Source organism: Camelus bactrianus, chromosome 15, assembly GCF_048773025.1.
Source record: "Camelus bactrianus isolate YW-2024 breed Bactrian camel chromosome 15, ASM4877302v1, whole genome shotgun sequence".
Taxonomy (NCBI): domain Eukaryota; kingdom Metazoa; phylum Chordata; class Mammalia; order Artiodactyla; family Camelidae; genus Camelus; species Camelus bactrianus.
Genome location: NC_133553.1, coordinates 36,577,357 through 36,590,313, shown reverse-complemented (window position 1 = coordinate 36,590,313; position 12,957 = coordinate 36,577,357). Strand labels below are relative to the sequence as shown.

Genomic DNA, 12,957 nt, shown 5'->3' with positions numbered 1-12,957 from the left:
ACAGAAGAACACCAGTCCTGTTGGATTATGGGCCACCCCAGTGACCTCCTTTATCCTTGACTTCATCTAAAAATGCAGCCCCAGTCTGAGTCTTGGAGGAGATGGGTGGGGGGACAAAATTCAGTGCATAAAAGTATCTAACAAATTTAATAACTAACCTGTAAAAGACTCCAGATTCATGGAAACCCATTGAGAGAGTGGGGTGGGCGGGGACACAACTCGTACACATACGCTCATTGACATTATTCTGAGGTAGACATTTTCTAAAAAAAAAAAAAAGGTGATTTATTTTGCTTTAACATACAATGGTAAATATATTGGGATCATCAAGTTTTTAAAAAATTTTGCTGGGCTTACTTTACATGTTACAATACTAATATAAGCTCATTAGTTCTTCCATTTCAGTGTAGGAAATGGATCCAATTAACACCTACTAGCAGCTTGGCTAAGAATGGACATTAAAATCTGACAACACACGGTAAGTACAAAGTACTGTTCTCCAAATGTTTATAAAAGTTTTGAAACAATCACTGCCTGCTCCACAGGACAGACAATTTGGATTTTAAAAATGTTCCAGACCAGGAATAGCATAACCCTGTGTAACAATACTTATAATACAGTTTAAACAATATTTTATCAAAGACTTTTTGCACTTGAGATTTAAAAAACAGTCTGGAGAGAAACAACCGAAAAATGAAAATTACATAAAATATTTCCACCACTATTTAAATGCCAGATTTAATCAAGCAACAGTAAAAAATACCAAAACAATAATACAACCTTCTGTTTAAAATAACAGCACTGTTCTGCCTCTTTTCCACTGAATTTTACATATGAACAGACTATATATACTGGTTTTTCAGAGAAATGTCCATTTGGTCTGTCACACCAGTCAGGCTCACGCTGAACCCTTTCTCTTCTGAGGATACGTAACTCCACGATGTTTTCGTATTTCCAACATTCTGGGTTAGGTTGCAATGTCTGAAGTATATAATACATTTCTCTTTTCCTTTACACAGTGCAGAGTATATGGGCTTAGGTTATGTAGATTCTATTACTCCAGGTCACTGTCCTTGTCTAAATTCAAGGCGGTATTCAATGGAGTGCAGTAGTTTGGCTTGTCAGAAGGTACGTAGCCCGGCAGACACACACACTTATAGGAACCTTCTGTGTTGATGCACTTGGCGTTCTTGCAGAGAGACATGCGGTTGTTCAACTCATCACATTCGTTGACATCTGCAATAAGCCAAACCATGCAGGTAAACCAGCTTTAACATCACTCCGGGAGGAAATGCAACCTCTGGCTCACCTGAGGCATCCGGCTGTAGCCTGAGCCCAGCTGTTCTCTGCTTTCCCCCGAGTCAACTATATAGTCTTTCCCATTATTGTCTTTTCAATCACATGCAAGGTAAATTACTTTCTGGATCTTAAAAAGGTAGACTATCTGGGAGATTCTAGAATTTCTTTCCCTGTTAATTAATGCAACCCAAATCATTTTGTCAGCTTGACATTTTGTAGTTAAACTTCAAGGAAGCTGGCAGAAGTATCCTATGTCTAAATTCCTTCCCACAGGTGCAGAAGAATGGGGAGGCTGGCAAGAGATACAGAGTGGCCTCTCTAAAGGCTTAAGTTACCTTCTTAGGTTTCTTTCCACAGGAAAGAAGGGCTCTCACGCACTTCAAACACCTGTAATAACCCAGGTTACCTATTTTTAGACCCACTGCAGATTGAGACAAAGCTGACATGGGGAAACTATAGGAGCGAGTGGAAGAACCAAACCGCTGCAAGACAAGAGCCTTCTACCATAGAGGGTCACCAGGCACATTAATCACACAGGAAGAATAAACGTACATTTACTGTTCTTTTCAGAGGAAGAGGGAAGGCAACATGAGCGAGTTTTAAAAGGACTTTCCAAAATGGAAGTGGTAGGTTGTTTTTTTTGGACATCTGTGTTCTCTAAAGCTGGTGTCAGGTATTCAGGGAAAGCATTATTTGCTAGAGTCAAAAAATCTCAATTTAAAAAAGAGTAATTACCTAGGAGATCCTGGCCTTTCCTCCATCTGTACCATTTATATGAATTTTTAAATATTAACTTTTACAATTTAAAAAAAATATTCACACCATAAAAGTGACCGTTTCAACCATTTTTAAGTGGATAGTCTAGGGGCATTAAGCATCTTCCCACTGTTGTACACTCTTCAGCACTGACAATCTCCAGAACTTTTCCCATCTTCCTAAATCCTGCAAATCTATCTTACATGTACTTGACTGTATGAGGTCTGGCCACAGAGCATCTCAGGGAAAGAATAATTTCCCATCAGATGCACATCATTCTTACCAACACAGGTCATCTTGGCCATATCCAAGTGGTACCCATCAAAGCAGTCGCAGGTGTAACCTTCCTGTACCCTGACACAGCGGCCGTTTTCACATCCATTGAGGATGCCACATTCTTCTGCCTGCAACTCCTCAAAGCTATTTAAAAAACCTGGAAGGGAAAGGAAAGGAGACAAGTTCTAGAAACTCCATTTTTTAAAAACTACATGATTATTAAGGTTCATCTTTCCAATACTTGAAAGACAGCATTAAAATGTAAGTGAACATATCTGTTCATAATATTAAGTATAAACTATTACAAACCTTGTATATGTTGTATAGATTAGCCTCACCTCTTGAATTCTGATGTTCTATGTTTAAAAAATCACATAAAATGATAAAGCAGGGTATTTGTTTCTGTCCTTAGTAACTGAAATTTTTTGCTTAAGATTTTAAAATTTCCTGAGTTCTCAGTAGGGCAAACTGTCTTTCAGGATGGAACCAATGGAACTCAGTATCGAGCAGACATTTGCTAAGACAACCCATGAGTACTGGAGGTGGTGCTTTTTCACTTGGAGCTCCCAGAAGCAGAGACAAGCCAGCCTGGCCTTGCCAAGGGATGTCTGTTTGTTTGCTCTAGTTTTGGAATGAGCCTTACAAAAGGGCTCTTGGGGGATCAAAGGATAAAGGCAGTAAAAAGGGACTCAAAACATCCTGATAAATGAGAAAAATACATCGTACTTGTGTTTAGAAAACAAAGCAGCTCTTGTTTGGCTCTTCTTTAGATATCTTGAACCTGATTCAGAGCTAGAGCTGAGTAGGAAAAAACAGTGTAACCAGGCATCAAGAATGTAAAAGTTGTAAATATAAATCCTTGGTGTCCCAAATATACTGTGATCGGGGGCCTCATTCCCCTCTCCTGCTTGTATTAGCTTTTAAGAAGAAAAAAACAGTGTAGGACCAGACCTCTCCATTTGGCCTTTGAAGTAATTCTCCAGTGGAACTGCAGGGGGCAGCAAAATATTGTTTATGCAGGGCAGTAAGGTCTAACAGTGATTTTAAAAATTGAGTAATACATCCACGAGAGGCCATTTTTAAAATTTTAAGGGAGAAAAAAAAAATACTACTGGCTCTCATGACTGGCAGCAGATCCCCAAGGCCAGTTTAAGCAGCACTGACAAGAAAATAGTCAATCTAGGAAAGTATTTTAAATTCTAGGCAAAATCATTTATATAAATTGTAAAATTTTTACTACAGAAATTAATTAAAACATGAAATTAAAACTTGAAACTCCTACAGACACATATCTAGGACACTCCCCAAAATACTTCTTTAGGATTCTTAAAACTGCAGCAGCAAAGCATAGCCCCTGCTCCAAATAGGGCTGGCTACCTGCTTTGTCAATAAAGTTTTATTGGAAGACAGCCTCACTTACATACTGACATCTCATCTGTGGCTGCTTTCCTGATACCATAGCATAGATGAGTAGCTGCAACAGAGATTAAATGGCCTGCAAAGCCTAAAAATTTTATTATCTGGCTACGTATAGAAAAACTTGATCTCTGCTCTAGTAAATTCCAGTTTTAAGACATACTGTTCTAACTAAAGATAACACCAACCATCAGCTCCACTTTCTTAAACAACCAGAAGGCAGGAGACGGTGAATCGTCAAGGTGATAGTAAAAGAGAGGTTGAGGTTTCCTATCTACCCAATATGATGACTCCTGCAGCCGGGCCAGAGAGCCCTTGAGGTCCCAGTCTGGGGAGGAGGAGGAGCTCTTTCTCCGTTACTGGTAAGAAATTTAAAGGGCATTACATAGTCAAAGCTGGAGGCCTTGGGAGTGCATCTCCCCTTCCCATGTTGCTAAATAAGAAATAAACATGCTGGTATCACATCAATTTCATAACATTTGAATAGTTAGTTTCAAAACAATGACATTAAAAAAAGGCACCGAAGCCAAAACATTTCAACCTTAAAATCCTGGCATCTGAACTATAATGTGTTAGACGTTACGCACACAAGCCATGGGCTTGTGTCAGAGTTAAACATAGATTTACCCTGGTATTTTGGATCTAGGGGGCAGGCAAACTATACTTTCTTTCAACCTTAGTATTTTTTTCTTTATTTTAAAGTCAATATTAACTGACCTCTAACATGTACACAAAGAAGTGTATAAATCATAAGTATACAGTCTTATAGCTGTTAATGTATTTAGGCACATTTCTTGAAATAATTCATGGTTATTTGTGGTTGATTAAAAGAAATCACCCAAGGTGTTAGAAGTTAGGACAGTTATCCTGAGGTGGGGTGGGGGTGGCTGGGAGAGGGCACCAAGGGCCATCTGCATGCTGGCCAGGGTCCAGACCCACCCTATACCAGTCTGGAAGCCCCAGCCTAGCTGAATGGGTAGAATGCTGTTTCCATGTACGTTTTTGAGCAGTTCTGATTTGTGTGAATCATCAATATACTGCATCCTTTAAAAAAAACGGGGGGGGGGGGGGCGGGGAGGAGAAGGGAAGGAAGGAAACAGACCCCGAAGTGAAGTAGCTTCAACAATGCTTGTGTGGCACATCAGGCCCCTGGGTAGGGTCCCCAAAGACATCTGCCTTACTGGCTTTCAGAATTCAGCAGTGTCTCCACCAGCCTAACCCCACCTCCCAGGTCCACAGGGATTCTGGCTGGAATCCCTGGAGCTGCTTCACGCACTGCACAGAGGCCCCTCGGGAGAACTCTGTGGACCAGGCACCTGAATTCTGCACTGCTCCTAGTCTTGAATGCTGACAACCTATTATCTACTGATATTTCAGTTTGTACCATCCCATTTTTCAGACTTCACATAATATGTCTGTACATGAACACTTTGGTCTCTCCTACAGACATATTTAGCTCATGTGGTGGCCTCAGCCGGGATGCTCTGCTCACAAGTCCAGGAAGAGCCAGCACACGTCGTTTCTGGCTTAATAAGCCCCCTCACAAGTGAATTCTAACAATTAGTCTCTGACCAGGAGAGCAATGGTTCTACCTCCCACTCAAAATGCTTATAAAGATCAACTGGACAGAGTTAATACTGATCATTTCCTTGTATGAAAGAAAACTACAATATAACCAAGCTTTCAAGAAAACTCTGGCCCATAAAGTAGGCCACCACTTCATGGGTAAAGAAAATAAACGTAACAGCAGCCCCACCAGTGAGACTCATAACTGATCTGGTGGTTCTCAAACTTGAGTGAGTGTAAGGGTTACCCAGAGGGTGGGTGAAACTGACTTGTGGGTCTCATCCCAGTTTGATTCAGCAGAGCCCAGAAATGTGCATTTCTAACAAGTTCCCAGGGACTACATTTTTAGAACCACTGACTAATCTAAAACATGGTTTAGTCCAAAAGGAACCGAAGAATTTTGCTTACGGTCCTGAATGAAGTAGGGGTCGGCCTCGGGAGCGTACTGTTCACTGAAGTCCACCAAGGCGTCTCGTCCGTATGGCCGCCGGCGTCCTGCGACAGGGATGTTACACAGCTGGGCGTAGTCGTCTAGAAAGGAAACAAGGAACATGTCACACCATTGCTGCTGGCTCACACCTGGACGCACCCGCTCACCGCTCAGAGCATCAGGAACCCACCAGGGCGCCGCCGTCCCACCGCACGCCCGGATCTCCTATGCTCACCCCGATCCTGGAACGTCTCAGTATCCTTTATGGGTGCTCTATTTACATGCACACGCAAGTCATTCTGTACAGCACAATTAAGACCCAGAATTGAAGACCAAAAATAGTAGCTGAAAGGTTGGTTAGAATCTATCGCAGGAGAGTAAGGACCTGATAGTGAGCCAGCTGTGAGTGCCGCCGGCGTTTTGGAAGAACAGCTTTATTGGAACCCACTGGGTGTTTTCATCAAAACATTTAACATGTACAAAATAGTCATTCTTACAGATAGATACATACATACTATTTCATTCACTAGAGGCAGAAGAAAAATGTCTCTCTGGTGATCCAAAAACGAGAATAACCAAGTGAGGATGCTACTAGGTACCACTTGAAATATGTAGCTACTATAATACCTCTCTACTCAAGACCTGGTCCTTATGAATAGCATTACAGCAGTGATGATCATTGTCATAATAGCAGTAACAGTGAGGTAATGGTACTAGGAATAATAGTGGCTAACAGTTGTGTAATGTTTGCTCTCTGCCAGACACTGTTCTAAACACTTAGTGTACATTAATTCACTAAAACATTTACAGTGCCCTGTGAAGAGCTACTATTATCACCTCCATTTTACCAGTGGGAAACAGAAGCATGGAGTGGTTAAATGACAGCTGGTGTATCTGAACTCAGTCCTGAAGCTCAAGGGTGTAGACATTTAACATTCTTCCTCTCTCACGTCTGTCTCAGCCCCGTTGTAGTGCTTGTGTTTGCCTCGGCTGCACCCCAGCTACATGCATCTGCAGTTACCACTTCCTGAGGCCATATCTCCACCCCCAAGGATATCTGACTTCCAAACTCCCCTTTGGCCTTCCTCACAGGAGTCCCGTAGCACTTGGGATCTTGTTGGTTCTCCATTTGTTCTGGGGTGACTGACCTTTCAATGCATTTCATGGTCCCAGGCTCTTGCCTGCATTTTGGAGCAGCATCATCTAGAAGGTCTAGAGAGGAAAGCTTTAGAAGAGATAGCTTCATGTTTTGAACGCACATTTGATGGAAAATATCCTGCCCAAGGATTCATGTAGCAGTTGGTGAAAATTCTGGGGCTCCCCAGACTTCAACTCCTCCAGAGTGGCAGGTCAGCAGCCCTAGGACTGGGTAGACACTCTCAGGACAGCCACACAAGGCAACAGCCATATTGCCTGGGCTGTAAAGGACCTTTCCTCTATTTTGTTTCCTTCTGTAACAAAACTAAAGAAAAGCACTGAGGCAAATATGTAAACTCTCAAGGCTTTCTTCTATCACCACTATTTAAAGGAGTCAAAGGCGTGAGTACGCGTGTGTGCATGCGTGTATATGCACACACACGCACATTCTCCCTAAAATGCAGAAAGGGAATGTAAAACCAGAAAAGACCCTGTACCACTAGACACGGTGGGATTATGGTTGCCCTTCCTAAAATTCTCTTTGTGGGAAGCACTCCAGGAACGACACCCCCCTCAGATGCTCCCAGCACTTTCACATGAAACCATGGGAAACGTGAATTTCATTAAGGAAATAGCTAAACCTGGAAAATGATCCTTGACTCACAAAAATACACCTTCAAACAAAGAGAACACAAACAGCTGTCAGTTCTGCTTCAGGTCTGAAAGAGAAAAATTAAGGATTTCCCTGCGAGGGTAAGATGGTAGAAATGTTTACAAGTGTCATGCACTGAGGTGGTTTTCTCTCGTGACTTTTTATATACGTTTGTTTTACATCTGAAAAGGAGGCTTGCTCAGCATTTCCTGTCTAAGCAACAACTGTGATTGAGTGGATATGAACATTGTAAAATGACTATTTCAATTAAAAAAAACCAAAAACAAAAAGAGTGGATATGAAAAATAAATTAATTCACGTTCTTATTTTCTAAAACTAAACCCAGAGATGGCCGAGCAGATGTTCCTCTCCAGCTCCCAGCTGTCAGGTCGGGGCTGCCTGGCCCCTAGACCGTATGTCCTCCACCAAGAAATGAGCTGGCCTCTACCCTCCAAGCTCTCACCCTCGAACCTCACAAAAGGAAGGGACCAAGTGTGAGAGGGGAGGAGGAGGAACAGACTTCTGTTCTTGGGTGATGTTTGTGAACAGCTTCCTGGAAAAGGTAGGCCTTGACCTGAAACTAAGTAGACGAACAGGGATTACTTCATACAGGACATTTTGGATTTTAAAAAGAGCTTACCCAAAGCCACATGAAAGCAAACTGTAAGCTGTGGCTGGGGACAACCAAGTGGTTCCTAAGGAAGGCTCTGGTAAAGCGGAGCCGCGGAGCAGAAGAGCGTAAGGGGTGGGGGTAGGACCTCTGGGGTTCGCTGCATCTTCCTTCCCCTCCCTTCTTCCCTGATCAGGCATTTTCCTCTTAAGATTCTAGTACTTACTGTCCTAGGCTGCTTCACTTTGACTCACACATTAACAATCCAAACTTCAACAAGATAGTTTTGCTCAGTTATCAAAACAACATTTCTGCATTGAATGTACTCTCTTTTCTATCTGAAGATGTGCTACAGTCCCAGCACCACCAGCACATGCATTCTGAGTTATTTTCCTGGGAGCATGGAGGGATCTATCCTAATCCATCCATGCTTCGTCTCCCGTCACGCACACCTGCTCTCGTTCTTGGCCAAGACATGGGCTACGGAGGCAGAAGCTGGGGCTCAAGTCCTGATTGTACCATTTACTCTCCAGCTTAGCAATTCTGGGCAAGCCTCAGTTTCCACATCTGTCACATGGGGATAAAACATTTCCTGTTTGCTTCTGTGTTCCAGACGTACAAAAAATAAGATGATGTTATGGAACTCTTCATACATTTTGAAGCACCAGGAAAAATGGAGGTTATAGTTTTATCTCTTAGGTAAAAATCACTCAAGTCCCTACTGAACATCTGGAAATAAATGGATTTTCAAAGACAGTATCAGAATGATTGATACAAATTTTAGTGTTAGCAAAACTTTAAAGGTAGTGGTCAGTGGGCAAAGAACTGTGCCATAAGTTAAGAGTAATGAAAGTACAGTCTCCAGATGTTTTTAGATATTGTTTCAAGATTTGGAATTTTTAAATAGAGGGAAACTCCAGCTCAGTAAACAAGAGAAAGATGTCTTCATGGACTTCATCTCAAGAATTACGGCCTGCGTTGGCAAATTTAATCCCTTGGTCAGACAGTGATAAAGCATCAGCAACAGAATGTTTTAACACTAGATCAACAGAACTCAAAATACAGGGGGGGAAACGGATGTTCAACAATTGCTAGTATAAACCTGAATCCTTTAGGAATGCCTGCAGTAGACAGCGGGTTTCTCATCATCTTGTAAGGGAGCAGCTGGAACATGAGAGCTTTCTGTTGAGTCTTGGGCAAGGTGTTTTCTTCAGGACCTGGGCACATGCATGTTCCTCACACGTGCTGGGTCTCTGAGCACCCCAAGCCACAACCGGAACCCATCTCGCTTGGAGGCGCTTGGCCTTGGTCACCCCCAGGGCTGGGTCCTGGCTCCAGCCCAGCTTGGGAAGGAAGTGGATTGTGGTTGGCTGAGAGTATAGAGCCTGGGAACTGCAGACCCCAGACCTGTTTGCATAACTTCTGATGGGAGCCCATGAGAATCTGCCTGCTGCCACTTCATCCAGCTCAGCGTGTAGAGGTGGATCCGTTTTTCTGTCCCTAGAGTCTTTTTCCTTCTGCAGGACATTCTTAAGCATGTCAATAACAATTAAGCACCCAGTTCTCTGGGGCGTGGTGCAAAGGAAGAGCTCTGCTTAGCAGGGCTTGTACTTGGTGAGGCAAATGCCCTTTATGAGACACCACACAACGTGTCCATCCAGGATCTCACCAAATAAGAGCGTGAAATGGACAGGACAGGCAACAGTCACACCTGAGTCCTCCCACTTACTGCAACCCCCCCCCCCAGGCACAAATGTGAAGCTCTTGATCAAAGCTACAAGAAACACAAACGGGATGGGATGGGCCACCATCACTACGCGGTCTAAACAAGATCCAGGCCACTGATCACACTCATTTCCCTGGCACAGCAGAGCCACATGACAGATGGTGCTCCTTTGATTTTAATTATAAATGGAAAAAAAGTTTAAAAATTACCCCTTGGAGTCAGGGGGTCTGGGACCCCCTGCTGTCAGCAGCAATGAGAAGCACATTACTATATCCCAGCAGGAAAGCTTCATTCCTGATGACAGACGCATCTGTGGGGCTGGTCTGGACAGTCCCACGTCACAGTGCCACTTTGGCATGTGAGGAAGCTGGGGGATGAAGTTTTCCTTCTGACTGAGGCAGATTAAATACAGCTGCTTTGAGAACCAATTAAGAGACTGCATTTCATTCTCCACATGTCAGAGCCGAAAACCTTGTGCTCTAAAGTTTGAAGCGCATCATTTTCAAATAAAGGAGAAGCAGGAACCAGTCCACATGCATTAAAAATGGATCATATTTTGCTCAGATTTCTAGACCAGGTGTTTTTCTTACAGGCCTCCACATGCACTCTTAATTGATGATGGTGTTTGGAGAACATACACACCAGGAAACGGAGGAAGGAGACAGGGAGAAGGGAATGAATATTCACCCCAGCACGTGTTGAGTCAGCAGTAAAACAGGCATTTTCCTGTGAAATGAGCAAAAGCTATGGAATTAGAAGAATGTTCACCGTTTACAGAACATACCATCCAGTGCTGATGACAGAGGAAGGAATGTAAGAGGATTCCACTAGCAATGCCACACCCTGGGAACTGGCCATCTCTTGAGGTGTATGTCTGCTTAAGTTCTTTCTCAGACAGTAAACTCTTACCCACAGGGCCTGCTGAACAGGCAGAGTCAGCCTGCTTCCATGATGTTAAAACCTGCTGCGTGGTGAGAGAAAATTAGGTCTTCTAAAAAGAGAAAGGACCCGGAGTCCGAAGTCGTGGGTTCTAGTCCTACTGCTTCCTATTCCTTGCACGGATACCTTTCCCTGAACTTCATCTATGAAAGAGGAGTCTGGTTTTCTGCCTTAGCAGCATTAACGGCAGGTCATTGTTCCATTCAGCGACTGACTGAATGGCTGAGAACACTACTGGGGGGGGTGGGGAGGACGAAATGACAGTGCACAGACAGGTGCCACAGCACCTGCTGGAGAGGCCATGCCTAGAGCCAGCCAGGCAGAGCCAGGAAAGCTTGGCCCTGGAGGTGAGCATCTACAGGAAGGGGGTCAAGCGGCTGAAGAGGAGGAAGGAAGGTAAAGCAGAGCCCCAGGCATGCAGAACGGAGAAGAGAGCCTTAGAGAGGTGGAAGGACCACAGAATGCTGCCTACTACAGATCCCTGCTGACGGGCACTGGGAAAAAGGGAAGCTAACCAACGGGCAGCATTAAGCTCCTCTGTGTCAGGTGCCGTGTACCTTGCATGCGCTTTTCCCTTCAAATCTCAGAATCCTATGAAATAACTGTAATTAGCTCCTTTTGTTTCCGGTAAGAAAACTAAGGTTTAGAGCGTAAGTGTCCCAGCTGAGTTGAAGGATCTGACCCTAAGTTAGTCCAGCTCCAAGACCACGTTCTTCCTGCTCCACAGCCGCCCTTCTGAAACCCTGAGAAGCAAATTATGAGATAGGTTCACCAGACTGTAAGCACTGGGTAAATACTTAGTACAGCAATAAGCATTTGTGACTAAAGTTCCCGAGGGAGTAATAAGCGTGACTGCTGATGAGCTCAGCCACCAGGGGCAGCTTTATCATTAGCAGGATTTATGTTTATTGAATTTGCTCGATTTATTAGGTGAAAGAGATCAAATTGCTTAATGTTCAATTAAATTGTACTTGTCGAGGACAGGGAAGTAATGAAGTCTAACGTCCTGGCAGGGGTTACGTTCTGCGGGACTCCTGTAAATATTAAGGCTCTAAGGAAACTCACCGGCTGCAGACCAGTCAAGTTCCCCCACCCCCACCCTTCATCAAATGCTGTCCTCTCAATTCAGCCATTCCCCGCGTTTTCCATCACATTGCTCATTCTGCAGCCAGACTCTCACTGGAGAGAGAGATTTGTTGGGTATGAATGCCAAAAAATGGAGGCTCCATTTAGAAATCCATTTCTAAAACCTGGATTCAAAATTTAAACACTTGTAATGGCATTAAATTATGCCACACATGAAAACCTTAAGATACTGATTGATAACTTACGGATTTCTTATTAAGGACTGCATGAAAGGTCTTCCCCATTTCTAAATAAACAGGGCTTTGGAAATAAAACATTAAGTCTTGCATTCAGGCAATCTCAGAGGAATTTAGCAATGAGGTAACTTCTAATATTTGATAAGAGACAAGACTGGACAATACAGTAAACAGGGAAATAGGAAAGTTCAACATGTTAATTTTCTAAACAAATCTACTTATTTTTCTAACTGCAGGGACAGATAAACGGTTTCATTTCCTCCTTTCCTACTCTTTAAGTACCTCTGAAGTAACAATCTGAGAAGTCAACAATCAGGAAAAATAAATATTACATGTAAGGGATACATTTTTTTTTCTCGTATGTTTCTTGCATCCACCAAGAATTATTTTGAAATCTGAGCTATGTGTGTGCTTAAGAATGAAAAGGAGGTTGCACACACAGGGAATATACTAAATGCCACTGACTTGTTCACTATATAATGTTTGATTTCATGTCATGTGACTTTAACCCCAATTTAAAAAAAATGTTGAGAAACAAAAAAGTGTCTTCTTTAAACTGTGGTATTCATCTAATCTTTCTATTTTTAATTGGTAAAGTAAGAAAACAAGACTACCTGATTTCTAAGATTCTTTCTAGCTTACATATTCTACAATTCTAAGTGGAAAATTTTTACTGTTAGGCTGCAAAATACTGAGAAGACAACGGGGTCATTGAAACTTGCGACTTCAATATGAGGTAATCGCCGCTAGATGGCGCTACTGCTTTTAGGTGGCGCTCAGCTGGGTGTTTCCACAAGACTGACAATAGTGGAACTGAACACAACTTAC

The 12,957-nt window shown here is 42.9% G+C and overlaps 1 protein-coding gene across 11 annotated transcripts in view; it reads right to left on the bottom strand.

Annotated features, from left to right (window-relative positions):
* Positions 1-265: 265 nt before the first annotated feature.
* Positions 266-12,957, bottom strand: part of LTBP1 (latent transforming growth factor beta binding protein 1) — a 369,687-nt gene continuing 356,995 nt past the window's right edge. For all 11 annotated transcript variants that reach the window (XM_074378708.1, XM_074378705.1, XM_074378704.1 and 8 more), the window contains 3 exons: positions 5,722-5,844; positions 2,339-2,488; positions 266-1,236 (listed from right to left, as the gene is read on the bottom strand). In XM_074378708.1, the coding sequence (XP_074234809.1) occupies positions 1,055-1,236; positions 2,339-2,488; positions 5,722-5,844 (455 nt within the window). In that variant the 3' untranslated portion in view covers positions 266-1,054. The remainder of the gene's footprint in view (positions 1,237-2,338; positions 2,489-5,721; positions 5,845-12,957) is intronic.